Source organism: Chlamydotis macqueenii, chromosome 6 (genome assembly GCF_036417535.1).
Source record: "Chlamydotis macqueenii isolate bChlMac1 chromosome 6, bChlMac1.mat, whole genome shotgun sequence".
NCBI lineage: Eukaryota > Metazoa > Chordata > Aves > Otidiformes > Otididae > Chlamydotis > Chlamydotis macqueenii.
This window is the reverse complement of record NC_141561.1, coordinates 42,733,341-42,749,103: the sequence shown is the minus strand read 5'-3', so window position 1 is coordinate 42,749,103 and position 15,763 is coordinate 42,733,341. Positions and strand designations below refer to the sequence as shown.

General features: G+C 46.1%; 1 protein-coding gene across 3 annotated transcripts; it reads left to right on the top strand.

Moving 5' to 3' along the window:
- Positions 1-1,519: 1,519 nt before the first annotated feature.
- SPP2 (secreted phosphoprotein 2) lies at positions 1,520-14,565 on the top strand. 3 transcript variants are annotated; one of them, XM_086751060.1, is made up of 7 exons: positions 1,520-1,651; positions 1,756-1,880; positions 3,210-3,332; positions 4,830-4,940; positions 9,486-9,540; positions 9,918-10,025; positions 14,279-14,565. In XM_086751060.1, the coding sequence occupies exons 1-6, from the start codon at positions 1,603-1,605 to the stop codon at positions 10,013-10,015; spliced, it is 561 nt and encodes a 186-aa protein (XP_086607186.1). In that variant the 5' UTR covers positions 1,520-1,602; the 3' UTR covers positions 10,016-10,025; positions 14,279-14,565. The 3 variants fall into 3 exon arrangements, with proteins under 3 accessions (XP_086607186.1, XP_086607187.1, XP_086607188.1); XM_086751061.1 differs by having other exon boundaries at positions 14,276-14,565; XM_086751062.1 differs by lacking the exon at positions 14,279-14,565 and adding an exon at positions 14,115-14,173.
- Positions 14,566-15,763: the final 1,198 nt, after the last annotated feature.

Here is a 15,763-nt window from a genome sequence, read left to right as displayed (position 1 = left end):
TAGTGTGTCCCTGGTGAGGTTCCTGTTTGGCGCCGTGTCTGCTCATCCCTCCCCGGCACAGCTTGTTCCTGGCACGATCTCTGTCCTAACATGCAGCTCTACCAGCTGACACACAAACTCTTTCCTGGGCTTGTACCATGGCTCAACAGGTTCCTTTTCTAGGATCTCACAGGAAAAACGAGTGAATCCAGGGACCATCAGGGCCCACACTTGGGCAGTTGTGTCTTAGAAGAGCATTGGTTTTACACATTTTTGCCTTAAAGTATTTTCAGTGTGAGTGATATTTATCCAGCTCCATTTGTGACCCAAGGAATCAGATTCTCCCAGCATGTGATCGACTGCCCTCCTGCCATCTGACAACTGAACAACCAAAAGGAACTTCATCCTCTTCCTTGTCGTTCTTTGAGTGTAATTTCAACAGTTTTAAAAATTATCTCGTGCCACATAATTCAAGTGGAACTGCGATTTAAAGGTTAATGGAGGAATTTCGCACATGGGATCTTCAAAATGAACGTGGTGAGACACTTTTGTGCCTTGTGAATGGTCAGCAGTGGGTGAACTTGTTTGAAGGCCACAGTTTCCCTCCCAGCTCCCATGGACAGCCTTTAAGCACTTAAAACCCAGGTGCTTCTCTGACCCTTACCAGAAGTGTTTCCATGGTTCTGTTGTGGGGTAGTTGTGGTAGAGTGATAAGATAGATTGCCTGTATCTGGAAAGCAAGACTAGCAGGTGCTATGTGCCATGTGTTGGAGAGGGTGTGGAGAACATGTTGTCCTGTTGCAGTCTGGCTCCAGTTAGCCGAGAGCTGAGGTGTCGTCTCTAGCTCATTCCTTATTGTGTTTTCAGTAGTGAAGTTGGGCCGTAATTTTTCAAAAATCCTGTTAATTTCTGTGCTGAAACTGAAGCCTGAGCATCAGGAGGATCTGACAGGGGAAGCCAAATGTCCGCAGCCACTCACTTTTTTGGTTAGCTGGGCTCGGTGAGTGAGAGCAATGTGGGAGTTCTTCTGGCACGCACCGAATAGTAACGGTCCCAGGAGGTCCCAAGGCAAACAGACCTGGGGTTCCCAAGGGTCTGCCGTGTGCCTCGTGTCTGGGAGGCTTCTGTTGGATGCTTTGGCCTTCGGGGTGATTGTATCAGATGGGTCTACATGGGTGGACTCCCATTCTGTGCTGGGGAATCGTCCCCTTCTCAGGGAATGCCAGCTTCCCATTGCTGCTGAGACACATGAGTGCTGGGTCCGGTGCTAAGGAAAGAGTTGACTCACCACGTGGAAAACTAATGGCTAAAAGTGAACAAAATAACGAGATTGCCTTTGGCTATGGAGAGATGGGGAATTCAGTGCTACCTTTTAGCTGCAGTCCTGGGAAAAAGACACTGCAGCCCCTCTCTTGTTGGAGCACTGCTGCTAAATGGAGAAGGGCTGACAGCAAATATTTACTATCGGATCAATTCTGTTTAAAGTGCAATGTTTGTAGCAGAGCTTGCACACAGGAAGGTCAGATGTGGGATCAAGGCTACATTTATATAAAGACAGAGGAACGTGCGCTGGAAACCTTTATTTAGGAAGGGAAAGGACTGGAGGATTTTGGAAGTCACACCATGAGGATCTTAATTTTTGTCCTCATGCTGAGTGTTTTCTCATGTTCAGGTAAGTTGCTCAGAATGGAACCACCTCTTCCTTCTTATGGTGGTTTTGAGAGGAAAAGCACAAAACTGCACTGAACATCTAATGGAATGATGCGTCTGTCCCAGGGTTTCCAGTGTACGACTATGAACTCCCTGTCACAGAAGAGGCTCTCAATGCTTCCCTTGCAAGGATCAATTCCCAGTTGTGGGGGACAAACCTGTACGGTGTTGTCAGGAGCCATGTTGCAAAAGTAAGTGTGCAGATAACAGAGATCCTTTACCTAAAATATGCTTTGCTGCGGTAGAAAACTCTTTTTTCACCCAACCCTGGAAACCCAGATTTAGTTGGAGTTTTCTGATGTTGCTTGGAAGAGGGTGGGTTTGGGGCATTATCTGAAGCTATGGCTGTAGGAACCTAAATATTCTTTGTATGCTGGTTTGTAATTAAAAATACTTTAGGAGTTTAAATTTTCCACCCCTAAAGTAGACATCTGAGGGATGTCTTGTAAGATTTTCTTCAAAACCAATGTTTTTAAATACCTCCAGCTGACTGCTTTGCTTTGGGTATAAAGTAACCTGGTTCTCAGCCTAATGTCTGCGCTGCTAATTAAAAGCCACCACAAACACATTCAGGATTCTTCTTCCAGTCTGTGTTTACATCATCTGTCTCCACACACCAGTACTGATTTAAATCTATACTAGTGACTAAATGCAAGCAGGAAATCCTTATCTATTTTAATTCGTGTTGCTAAGACTTATATCAGATACCTAGAGTTAAGGGGTTAAAGCTTCCTAATTTAAAGTTAGCACATCCATGTTCCTGAACAACCTCAGAACTGTTCTGTTTCCATAGATCACATGTATCAAGCCTTCTGCAGGAAGGAATGATGAGATGACTTTTGGATTCATCTAGTTTGGGGGGGGGGGGGAAAGTGCTTGAAAGCAGTAGGGTTTTTGTTGTTTGTTGGGGTTTTTTGTTTGTTAGGTTTTGGTTTTGTTGTTTTGTTTTTTTTTCTTTTGAGTCTCCCATCTTGAGCTAAAACATTGATGAGATGGTGAGGAGAAGAAAAGAAAATCCTTATGTCTCAACAAAAGGAGCCAAACTCTTTAAGGCTTGCAGTGCCCATGGAGGCACCTGAGCTGACAGGGAGTGACTCTATAAGCTGCACTCTTTCAATTGCTTGTGGTCATGTGGTTTACTTTCAAAGTCATGTATTTGCTATAGACTTCTCAGCAGTCTGGGTATCTGAAGCAGAGCTGTTAGCATGCAGAAGAGGGGGCAGCATGCAGGAGTGATGCGATGGTTATCTGCCTTTGCACAGCTATAGTTCCCCTCCTCCAGCCGACTCTGAGATGTAGGAGGATCCCACAATGGCTGTGGGGTTTCAACTGAAACCCCCATGGAAGGCTTCTCCCCGTGGAAATGCCCTTTCTCACACACTAATCTGCTCTAAACTGGGTGCTGACCCACGATGCTCTTATGTGTTGCAGAACTTGACAAAGAAGCAAAGTTGCCATGTTGTGGGCATAGAAGAATGACCAGCACTAATTACATCTTCTGCTGGCCTTCCTTTTACCAGGTTGACATGTGGAACAGCAATGCATATAGGCTAGAGCTACAGTTCAGCATTCGTGAAACTGTGTGCATGAAAGCTTCAGGGAGAGACCCGTTCACGTGTGACTTCAAAATGGGGCCTTTCGTGGTAAGTGCCTCTGGTGTTGACATGAACCCCCCGCCCAGCTCTGTGCTGGAAGTGTTGAAACACTGCTGGTACTGTAGAATGAGGAATGGCTGGCCTTCTGAAAACAAAACCAAACCTAAACAAACATAACCTACGGCATCGAGTGGTTTTTAGGTGGGAAGGGTCAGTGTCAGTGCTGGGAAACCCTTCTGCCTGGTCAGTGGGGAACAGAGGAACTGCTCTGAGCTGGAAAGAGGATGCATGTCATGGAGCAGCGTGTAGTGAAAGTGTCTGTGTGCTATGAGACCAAAGCCTGGAAGGGAAGGTATGGCTTCTTTTCTAAGGTAATAGGGTTGAAAATCTTACATTTGACCTGCTTTTGTCTGTTGTGCATAGAGACATCATAGGAAGGCTTATCGTCCTAGGTAGCGCAGATTCCCACTCTGTGCTGACAGCACTGATCTTTTTCAGGTCTTCAACTCTCTTTTCCAGGTGGAAATAAACACGGATGAGGCTCTTGATATAGCTCTTGCTGCTCTCTGCTTCTTAGATGACCAGCTTTGGTGTAAATACATAATCTTTGAATCTGGACTTCTCTGTGTGCAGTGATTTTTGACAAAGCGTGGCTCCCGTTGCAAGCTTCTGAGTGGTTGTGTCCTAACTGCCTGCACAAATTGTATAAAGCATGTGGAGCAGCTCGAGTCCCGTGTGCAGTGATGCCATACTGTATGTCAGACTTCCACATAAATGATCTCTGGTTCTTTGTGCTGCTCCAAGCTGAGCCCTTCTTGCCTCTTTTTCCCCCTGTGAGCACAGCCAAACATGGCTGTCCTTCCTGGGAACAGTCTTTAGGGAAGAGGAGGGATTTGGGGAAGATGCTGAACAGGTGGCACAAAGGCTTTCCTCATAAGTTTTGAGTCATGTTACTACCTCAGGAGGTAGTTTTTCCCACGAAGAAGAGGGCAACCTAGCTAGGTTGCTAGGTTTTCTTTAAAGATGCAAGAGTTGGCTTCTGTGAAATTATCACTGTATCCTCAACAGACACCATCCCTCTTCTTTTCTCCTTGAGGCAATACAATATGAAAGATGGTGTGAGGATTTCTGTTTTCCAAACTTGGGCGTAGGTTTTGCTGGAGCTTCTATCAAATCAGGGAGACAGCTTCTTTAAAGGTAGTTTAACTTCTAGACCTGGAGCTGCCGTCAGCATAGCCCTGTGCAGCTGTTTTGTTTGTGCTTGGCGATGCCAGAGCCATGAAAAGGCTTTGGAGATTTTCTTCTACCTCAAGCAGGCTCAAGGCTTTGTATAGCTAACATGGAGCTGTGGAGCAACAACTTGTGTGTAGCCATATGCTACCAGAATACATTCTTCTGGCCACAGTCTGCTCCAATAATTTGTTAGGTGTATAATCTTGCTTGAGTTTCTCCCGTTTGGAATTTGTTTTTTAAATCCGACTCCCAGTGAAACTCCTGTGAGAGGATCTGTACTGTAGTGTTGCTATATTTTTTGGTCTGTTACAGCCAACCACTTTCTGCAGAAGTGTTGTGGAAGTCTCCGGGGAGCTGATCTCCAGTGTTATCGTGCAGTGCCATCGTGGTACGTCAAGCTCCGAATCAATGAGCAGTGAGGAGGTAAGGAAGGGGAAAAATGATTTTTGCTGCCTGGAGGAGTGAAATTTCTGCTCATCCTCTTTTAAGGAGAAATCAGGTGTCTATGTGTGAACTGCAACTCCTGTTGCAGTTGGAGGTTTTGATCGGAAAACTGAATGTGGTTTGAAATCCAGCTGTCTCCTGTAATGCTTCACTTTCCATCAGCCAAGAGGTTCAACCTTGCTCGATGGCTGCCTGGGGAGAGCGTGAATCTCCACAGCAGTCTGGCACATCCACCAACTCCGACACCCTCTCTTCTCTGACATACAGAGTGTGAGCCTGGAGAACAGCGACTGGCACGTCTTAGAAACAAATACCGACAACTCTGGCTCTGTTACCAAGCCCAGCTCTGAGCTGAGGGTGTAATCCCAGTGTAGCTGAAGAACACTAGCTCTACCAACATTTGTGCTCCCTCTTTGAGCTCTTATTTGGTTTTTAAGGTGTGATTAAATGCTGACCCAACCTGTGAATGCCTACTGGCTGTTTTCAAATCATACCAGTGTCCACTTTTTCCATGAAACCTGGGTGCCTGCACTTACAGATCTACAGTGAGTGTTGTGCTTGAGGATTGCATTCAGGGAACAAAAGATAGCTTCACCATCAAGGTGCCAGAGGATACAGACAGCTTTTATTTTTGGAAGGTGCAAGTGACTAAATGAATAATTTTAAGCAAACAGGACTCTGTATCACCTTCTCTTGGCTTGAATTGCCAAATTAGCTTGTAGTTATTTTTTGTTGTTGTTTAGAATCTCTACTCAGAGCTAGGTGGTGAATGCACCACAAGAATTCTTGATTTGCAGAGCAGAAAGACTGCATGTGAAGTACTGAAATATGTAGCATGGTCTTGGATGTTCAGTCTGTCCTCTGTGGGTTAGGCATAAATCTTGTTTAATAGGGCACTCCGTATAATCACTTGCATTTACAAGCAGAGATCTTCCTGCAAGCCTGCTTTAACCATCACTTAAAATTCAGTACTGCTGCCAATATTCCTGCTAGGGAATATATTTCCTGCAATGTTAACAAGGTAAAAAATGCCAAAGGGAATTATTGCACATGAAAAGGGAAGTATTTATTTCTGCTGAGGGCTGCAGCAAGTGTGCCGCAGCTCTTGCTCTAGAGCTGTAACTCGGTTTGAGGGATTTCAGCCTGGTTCACCGTGGATGGTGTTGGTGTAGCTCCCATAGTATGGGTGGCATTTGGATAGGAGGAGGAATTGTGGTTGACTGAGGCTGGGATCGTATTCCTGGGATAGAGACCAACACAAGTAGAGTGTCTGGAAAGCTTTTAAAAGAGTAACGAGATGAATAAACATTTTAAAAGATAAATGAGTCAAAGAGGTGCCCTGTGTGACTGCAACAGGCTAACTCTGCTCTCCAGGCTTTGCTCTTCTGGCTCTATCTGCCCTGCAGGAAGGTCAGGTAAGGTATGAAGTATGAAATATGTTGACTTGAGGGCCGACCTGCAGCTGCAGCCTTCCTTAGACACATCACTGCTTTGCAATAATATCAGCAGTAATCTTGTTGGGGCTGAGGCAGCCGTCTCGGCTGAAGTGCATGTACACCAATGCACGCAGCATGAGTAACAAACAGGAGGAGCTGGAAGCGATTGTGCGGCAGGATAACTATGACCTGGTTGCCATTACTGAAACGTGGTGGGACCACTCCCACGACTGGAGTGCTGTGATGGAAGGCTACAAGCTCTTCAGAAGGGATAGACGAGGAAGGAAGGGTGGTGGTGTGGCCCTTTATATTAAAGACTGTTTTGACGTTGAAGAGCTTGGGGTTGGGAATGATACAGTTGAGTGTCTATGGATAAGGATAAGAGGAAAGGCGTGTAGGAGTGACATCGTGGTGGGGGTCTGTTATAGACCGCCTAATCAGGATGAAGAGAAGGACGAGGCGTTCTATGGGCAGCTTGAGCGAGTCGTGCAATCGCCAGCACTCGTTCTTGTGGGAGACTTCAACTTCCCTGATATATGCTGGGAATATCATACAGCGCACAGGAAACAGTCCAAAAGGTTCCTAGAGGGTGTGGAAGATAGTTTCCTTATGCAGCTGGTACGAGAGCCTACCAGGGGTGGTGCCCTGATTGACCTACTCTTTACTAACAGAGAAGGTCTGGTGGGAGACGTGAAGGTTGGGCACTGTCTTGGGCAGAGCGACCATGAAATTGTAGAATTCTCTATTCTTGGAGATGTCAGAAGGATCACTAGCAGAACGGCTATCCTGAACTTCAAGAGGGTGGACTTTGACTTGTTCAGGACGCTTGTTGCGAGGGTCCCTTGGGAGTCGCTCCTTAAGGGTAAAGGGTCCAGGAAGCCTGGACGCTCCTCAAGATGGAGATCTTAAAGGCACAAGAACAGGCTGTTCCTGAATGCTGTAAGGCGAGCCGTAGGGGAAGAAGACCGGTGTGGATGAACCGGGAACTATTGTTGAGGCTCCGGAAGAAAAAGAGAGTCTATGTCCTCTGGAAGAAGGGACAGGCTACTTGGGGAGATTACAAAGAAGTTTCTAAGGTATGCAGGGAGGAAATTAGGAAGGCAAAAGCTCAGCATGAACTCAGATTGGCCACTGCAGTAAAAGAGAACAAGAAATCCTTTTACAAATATATCAGTGGTAAGAGAAGAAATAAGGAGCATTTACACCCTTTACTTGATGCAGCGGGGAATGTGATCACTGAGGATAAGGAGAAGGCTGAGGTCCTCAACGCCTTCTTTACTTCTGCCTTTAATAGGCAGATCAGTTATCCTCAGGGCACTTTATGCCCTAATCTGGAAGTCTGGGATGCCAGGCCGAGTACACCCCCTGTGGTACAGGTGGAGACAGTTAGAGAGCTCCTTCTCCATCTGGACTGCCACAAGTCCATGGGACCGGACGGGCTCCATCCTAGGGTGCTAAGGGAGTTGGTGGGGGTGATTGCCGAGCCGCTCTCGGCCATCTACCAGCGGTTCTGGTTATCTGGGGAGGTCCCGGAGGACTGGAGGCTTGCCGATGTGACTCCCATCTACAAGAAGGGCCGTAAGGAGGATCCGGGGAACTACAGGCCTGTCAGCCTGACCTCAGTACCTGAGAAAGTTATGGAGCAAATCATCTTGGGTGAGATCACTCGGCATATGAGTGGCATTCAGGGGATCAGGCCCAGCCAGCACGGGTTCACGAAAGGCAGGTCGTGCTTGACCAACCTCATTTCCTTTTACGACTGGGTGACCAGACTGGTGGATGAAGGAAAGGCTGTTGATGTGGTCTACCTGGACTTCAGCAAGGCCTTTGACACGGTCTCTCACAGTGTTCTCCTAGGGAAGCTGGCTGCCTGTGGACTGGGTAGGTATACCCTTCTTTGGATAAAGAATTGGCTAGGGGGCCGTGCCCAGCGGGTGGTGGTTAATGGAGTCAAGTCCAGCTGGCAGGCTGTTACAAGTGGTGTCCCCCAGGGGTCGGTACTTGGGCCCATCTTGTTCAATATCTTTATTGATGACCTAGACGAGGGGATTGAGTGTACCCTCAGTAAGTTTGCAGATGACACCAAGTTGGGTGGCGGTGTTGATCTGCCTGAGGGTAGGGAGGCCCTTCAGAGGGATCTGGATAGGCTGGATCACTGGGCTGAGCTGAATGGCATGAGGTTCAACAAGGCCAAGTGTCGGGTCCTGCACTTTGGCCACAATAACCCCATGCAGTGCTATAGGCTCGGAGCTGAGTGGCTGGAGGACTGTGAAGAGGAAAGGGACCTGGGGGTGTTGGTTGATGCTCAGCTGAACATGAGCCGACAGTGTGCCCAGGTGGCCAAGAGGGCCAACGGCATCCTGGCCTGCATTAGAAATAGTGTGGCCAGCAGGAGCAGGGAGGTAATCATCCCCCTGTATTCGGCACTGGTGAGGCCGCACCTTGAGTATTGTGTTCAGTTTTGGGCCCCTCACTACAAGAAAGACATTGAAGCCCTGGAACGTGTCCAGAGAAGGGCAACAAAGCTGGTGAGGGGTCTGGAGCACAAGTCTTATGAGGAGCAACTGAGAGAGTTGGCATTGTTTAGTCTGAAGAAGAGGAGGCTCAGGGGAGACCTCATTGCACTCTATAGCTTCCTGAAGGCAGGTTGTGATGAACAGGGGTTTGGCCTCTTCTTCCAGGCAACAAGCAGGACCCGAGGAAATGGCCACAAGTTGTACCAGAGGAGGTTTAGTTTGGACTTGAGGAAAAACTTTTTCTCTCAAAGAGTGGTAAGGCACTGGAACGGCCTGCCCAGGGAGGTGGTGGAGTCTCCGTCCCTGGCAGTGTTCAAGAGGCGGCTTGATGAGAAGCTACAGGATATGGTTTAGTAGCTGTGGCAGCAATGGTAGTGGGAAGACGGTTGGACTAGATGATCTTATAGGTCCCATCCAACCATGTGATTCTATGATTCTATGATTCTTGTTTTTGGAGAAATTAATTATGAATTTTGGGATTACTTCGGTGGTCACATACTATTGAGGAAATGATGGAGAGGCTGACTTATTCACAGATGAGCTTTTGTTAAAAAAAAGTCTTTAATTTACAGATGATGCATATGCCGATAATGAACCCCAGCAGGCGAGGCAGCAGTCGCAGAGAAGGTAAGGCATTCCTGTCATGCCAGACTGTCCTGGTGCGTGTCGGTTTGCCTTTTGGGTCATCTGTTTGGGCCATCAGAAGGTCACCTGTCTGAGGGAGAACAAAATGTGGAAGACCAGCAGTTTGCTCAGGTCACAGCCAGCTGCTTTTTCCTGTGCAGAGGGGTGTCTGCACAGGAAGGCAGAGGAGGTGGGAAGGCATTAGGCTGCAAAGTAGGGCAATGCTGAGGTTTGTACACTCTGTGTACGTATTTTCTGGATTGCCAGATTTGTGCTCTCTTGCGTGAATCCTTGAGATTGTCCTGATATGCAGAATGCTGAACAAATATGTGTTTGAAAGCATATAACTCTTGTGTGTGTCCATGTTCTTTTTTTAAAAGATGTATTTGCTCCTGAAGCCTTCCCTTCAAGGGGAAGAGACGGCAGCCGTGGAGACTGGCATAAATCCAGCTATTTCAGCTCTGACAAGATTGAATAATATGGTTTGGGTGAGTACAGTTCAAAGTGTAGATTTTATGCACCCTAGGTCTGCAGGTTTTGCAACAGAGTGTGAAAGTGACTGCTCAGAATAAAAGACCTCTTTGGGAATGTCCTTCTTGGTTGCAAGCATGTTAAAAGCCATTTTACTCTGGGCATTCGTAGGACGTGCTTATGGGGGAACTCAGTGAAACAGAGTGCAAACAGCACCCTCAACAAGTGTTGATGGGTGCCTACGGGAGGGCTCACAGAACAAGGGTCTGACCAGTGGTCAAGGCAGCAGAAGATATTTCTGATTTTTGTCTTCTTGCTTCACTCCTAGGAAGGTATCCCAACTACAGAGTTCATGGCTTTCGCTCACTCTCATGTAGTCCATCCCATATGCTCATGCAAACACCAGCGTCCTGGTGTGCAGGAAGTGTGGACAGTGCACAAGAAAATCAATCTGCTGGTCTGAGTTCAGAATACGGCTCAAGCCTTGAGCTACAGTTCTGCCTTTTTGTGTCCATCGCTCTTAGCTGCCAGAGATGTGTTTTGGTCTTATGTTTCATGGATATTTTAGACCTTGCCCAAACTGGTTGCCCTTAGCAGGACTGTATTCGCTTGGCTTGTGGGATCTCGAACATGCCCTGCCTGTGTGTTGGCAAAGGCAGATGAGTTGTTGGGTACCCCGTTCTGCCCCAGTCCTTCAGGAAGCCACCCACTGTCTTTATGCTGCTGCTTTCCTTCCACCCATGGCTTGTGGTATCTATTTATATTGCAAAATCTTGGAGAAATGGCCATGTCTTTGTGCCAAATCTAACGCAACAGGGCCCTGAGGCTGCACAGTTCAGCAACCAAAAAAAATGAACATGGTAGTAATGTGGGAGAACCACGATGCAGTGTACACAGAGCAAGTGTTAGAGAGAAGCTGTGAAGGAGATATTTGGAGCCTAGTTAATGGGAAGGATCATGAAAGGCACTCAAGATTCATTGGAGCTGGCAAGGCCTATCCCGCAGACACCACCTTTGCTGGCTTACTTCTCAGGCTTCATGTGGGAGCAGCTCTGATTGCTGCTAACGTTTTACCTGCCATCTTAGGAGTTAAGCAGAAGGGAAGTGTTTTTGAAAGAGTTGCAGCAACTCAGAATAGAGATCAGTTTTTGGCAAGCTGAAGGGTTTTAAGCTAGTTGAGGAAAGGAAGAGGAAACCACTTAGCACTATATCTTTGTGATGACGCACACTCACTTGCATATGTATCGTTAGCAGGTCTCTGTCCCTGTAGAGCGTGCCAGAACTGAATGCTGCATGCATGTGGAGCTCAATTCAGACCTGCTGCATTGGAAACAGGACAGTTTTAGATATAATTTAGCACCGTTGACTCACCAAAAACTAACGTGTTACTCATAAGCATATCCGTGGTAAACCTGTATGTGCTGAAGGAGACATACTCCCTGCTCTCCTAGAAACTAGACATGGAAGGAAAACCTTGTCATTCTGCTAGGTCAGGTCTGTCTTTGTAAAAATTATTTCATTAAATCCATATGCTGTTTTAGTTTATTCATGAGCCAGTGAAGGTGATATGCTGTTTGAATCACTGCCTTTCCTCTTATAGGAATCTCTAATTTTTCTAAATATTTTTGACCTTTCTTGAGCTTATTGCAGTGGCATTCTGTTGTGCACTCTGTGTCCTTTGGGGTGGCTTTAACCCAAGAAGACAGTGTTGAGGCTTAGTGAAGAATAGCATAAGGTTGACTGTCTATTCCAGAGAAGAGAGGGACAGATTTTTTAAATGCATGACCATGGTTGGTTTCTGACAACCAAATTGTCTCAGCGCGGCTGGGTGAATGTGAGTTGAACCTTCTTCAACCAATCTTCCAGAAAAGTTGTGGGGAAGGAGGTCTGTGAGCTGGAAATGAGCAGACATCCTTTTCTTTGCATTTGGAAAATGCCAGGTATCTTAAATTAATTCTTTGGCTCTCAGGAGGAGCTATCTCGATTAAGCAGTAATCACAAATGTTTTGCATTCCTTGATCTAATGCCTAACAAATCTCTAGATCACAAGCAAGCTGCAAAATCTTCTTAAAAGAGAATATGAAACAAATGGGGAGAAATTTATGATTCTTGAAATCCTGCACTGTTCGAGTTTTAGTACTTTCTGCTTGCTCTTGCGGACAGGTTGCAAGTGTCATTTGTGGAACTGTGTTTCACAGACAATCAAATTTCTTCTGCATCAAGCCAAGGGGCTGTGATTTCCTCCTGGAGTTTTCTACATTTTTCTTAAAATGGCTCTCTGACTGAGTTCTCACCTGGCATAGCTCACTGCTGGTGGGAACGTGGTGACACCAGTTGTTACAAACTGATTAGCAGTCTTGCCAGAAGCAAAAGTGAATAGACTGGCATCCTTGAATATTAGGGGGTTTTTTCAATGGAAGAGTAACTGGTAACATTGGGCCTCTTCTCATACCCAAGAACTCCAGGATCCAACATTCAGAGTAAAATGGATGCTTATTTGTCTATTTTCTAGAAAAATAGTAATGGAGCAGGGTGCAAGTCATCCGAGGGTATGGAAAGATGAGTTTTTATCCCCAGTGGCCTCATTAAGCTGTTTGATTTTAGTTCCTGTTTTGCATTCTCATGGCTTCTTATATTCTGTCTTTGTTTTTTTTCCTCTCCGTTCACACACCCTGCTTTCTCCAGTTCTCAGAAAGCAGCTTATCGCTTTCTGGGGAAAAAAAAAAAGAAGTGAAGCAGCAGCAGAAGGGAAATCCCTGCAGAATGGGATCTGTTGCATAGTGCATGAGTTTTGTATCAGATTGGCTTTCAGAGTTGAGAGCTAGAGCAATTTATCGTTTAGCCAATGCGGAGAAAATGACAGGCTACACTTATATTCCTCCTGCCTTGGAGTCTGTCTGCGATAGCTAAGTCCGTGGTGTCACCTGGCATCTGTGATACACTGTAGCCAAGAAGACAGCTTGCTTTCATTTGTCCAGAGGCAAAGGGCTGAAATTGAAACAGACCCAGGCAGGACCTTTCCTGACCTCTAGTCAGATCGTGGCGCGGGGATGAAGCGGAGGTCTTATAGTGAAGGGAAGAATCTCTGCAACAGTCTCCTGTTGCTATTCTGAACAGCAGCAATTTTTGCCTTGCCCTTTGCCCACCTCTCACACGTCTGTTTTGAAGGATTAGACCCACTCCTGCGCTGAGGAAATTGTTCCTGCTTCTGGAGGATGCAGAGCTTGGATGATTTCTTAGACTTCACTATGTCTTTAAGGTCTGATTGTGAGCCCCTGAACCCAATTGCTGGAGAAAAATAACAGGACTTTGCTGGAGGAACAGAAAGGTCTCTCAGCTGTCGTCCAGCACTAGGAATGAATTTGTCAAGGAATCCTGCCAGTTGGGAGGGACCTCTAGAAGCCCAACCCCTGCTCAAAGTCCCAGGCTAGGTTCATCAGGCTATGTAGCTGAGGTTTGACTACCCCAGGATGTAGATGCCTCATCCTCTCTGAGCTCCAGGTTCAGTGTCAGAGCACACTTGTGGGAAGATTTTTCCTTAAACTGAGCTGAAATTTCCCATGCTCCCACCTCTTCCTGTTTTTCCTGTTGTCATTTGGTCCCCAGTAGCTGATCCCAGTTTTTTGGCTTGCATCCCCCATCTCCAGGGCTGGGCAGGGCCCAGGTGCTCCTGGACAAGCCACCCTCAGACAGTCCTGGTGTCTATTGCTACCACATGTATGGATACTCCTGTCTGGCACAAATCTCCCCCTAAAATTTTACTGACAAAACTGCCTTACAGAAAAATTTCAGGTCGCTATGGTGACAAACTTGCTGAAGATAACAGTGTAGGCTACAGACTACTGTAGAAGCAGTCACGTTCTCTTAGAAAAACACAGCTCAAATTTATTGTGCATATTGTAGCTCTTAATTTCTCACGAGACTATCCACCATAGCCTCAACCACCTCAACTTTAGAGACTTTACAATATGCATTGATTTATGCCCCATGTTACTTATTTCACTGTTGTTAATTTTTCTAGCAGTCTTTTTTTTTTTTACACTAATTAGCAATTGACGTGACATATGTGCACATGTAAAGTGTTTTGCACATGTTTCTTTTTACAGATTCCTCATAGTGTGATTCTGACACTAAATAAATGAATAAGCAACTTGGTGCAGCTGAATATGCTTTTTCCGAGATCATGCATGTTTGGTTAGTTCTGTGAAGTATGATACAAATTTTGAGCTATGACATTTCTTCCTCCCCTCTCTCCCTTTTTTTAAAGTAGATTGCTGAATGAGAAGAATCAAGATTCAAAAATCCAGCATGTGAAGAAAACCTGGTGCCATTTCCTTTTCTTCTTCACGGAAAAATGTTCTGTAATGAACTCACAGTCTTTCCCTAAACTTTCTGCTGTAATGTCCAATGGCAGATGAGCTCATGAGATCACTAGCTGCCTTCTGACATGTTAGAGCTCACTGGGGAGGACTGTCTCAGGCACCCAGCATAACTGTGCCTGGTATGTCTTGTGCCATCTCATAATCATGCTATTAAAGGATCGTTATTCCATCTGCAGCTGCTCTCTGGTTGCCTATAATTTTCTGTAGTGCTTGTAGCTAATTATCAATTCATTCCAAGTAATAAAGGCACTTAATTCCTTTTTCTCTGGGGGGCAGCAGCTGTGGGAGAGGTTTCTTGCTGCAAATCCGAAGGCGTGAGTTTTAGCCCACCAGCAAGTCTAGCTTTAATGGGTATTTGACCACAGATGTAGGGGGCTGAGGGAAGCTTGTCGGGTACTAATTGCTTTTGGAACAAGGCCAGAAGAGACCTTTGATGGGTTCCTCTCCTGGAAAACAGGTCTTGTCCCTTTCTCCCCACTCCACACAACAGTCTCCCCTGCAGCCCTTTGGGAATGGGAAAGGTTACTGTGCAGTGGGTTTTTTTTTTGGTTTTTTTTTTTGTTTTTTTTTCCTCCTTTTTGAGTGTAGTGATGGTGTAAGGTGGTATTAGGGCTGTGCTTCTATGCACACCTGGTTCACCTAGTGCAGATGTGACCACACTGGACATAGGCAAGTCAGTTGTAAAGGGGCAATGGAAGCTGTTCCTAAAGAAGCAGTCATGCAGGATTGTCTTTTGTATGTGGGGAAGGTACTGAAGAGGTGTTTCGTAGGTAGTTGGGGTAACAGCAAAAGTTGTCACACCAGCCCGTGAATCAGCAGGGTTATAAGGACTGAGCAGCCCTGCAGTATGCAAAGTCTCTACTGATGGAGCTGCAGAGCCTGCTTCAAACTGCACTGGAGACTCTTGTTGCAGCCGAACTCTTTGGGGAATTTGCTTCCTGCATGAGTGTTACCTGATGCCAAGACCCCAATGAAATAGTTTTCCTCTTACCCAGCACTCTGCGGAGCATGTCTTTCCACTGCTCCTGGATGCAATGGAAAGAAACTAGGTGAGGAGTTTGCAATTCTGCAACCAAATATGTTTTCTTCCCTATCTTTCCCTAAGTCTTTCCTTCCCTGTTTCCAGCTCTGTTTTTCTGGTACAGCTGGGAAGAGGTCTCTGCAGAAGGTGCTCATTCCCTGAGCACTGGAGAGCTGGGTAGGTGTTTCCTTCACCTGCTCATGATGGCTTTGTGCCAAACTGGATCAAAATAACAGGTGAAATTTCTGAAAAATTGTAAAATTAGTTGGATATATGATGGAGTACAACAGTGCCATTTAGTGCCAGAGAAATCTTTAAAACATGCAATCATTATGAAGCTGTCTTCTTTAGG

Excerpts from the sequence above, each read along its gene's own strand:
- SPP2 (XM_086751060.1), top strand. The coding sequence starts at position 1,603 with ATGAGGATCTTAATTTTTGTCCTCATGCTGAGTGTTTTCTCATGTTCA. Across the intron at positions 1,881-3,209 it reads TCAGGAGCCATGTTGCAAAA|GTTGACATGTGGAACAGCAA; the intron begins GTAAGTGTGCAG and ends TCCTTTTACCAG. Across the intron at positions 3,333-4,829 it reads TCAAAATGGGGCCTTTCGTG|CCAACCACTTTCTGCAGAAG; the intron begins GTAAGTGCCTCT and ends GGTCTGTTACAG.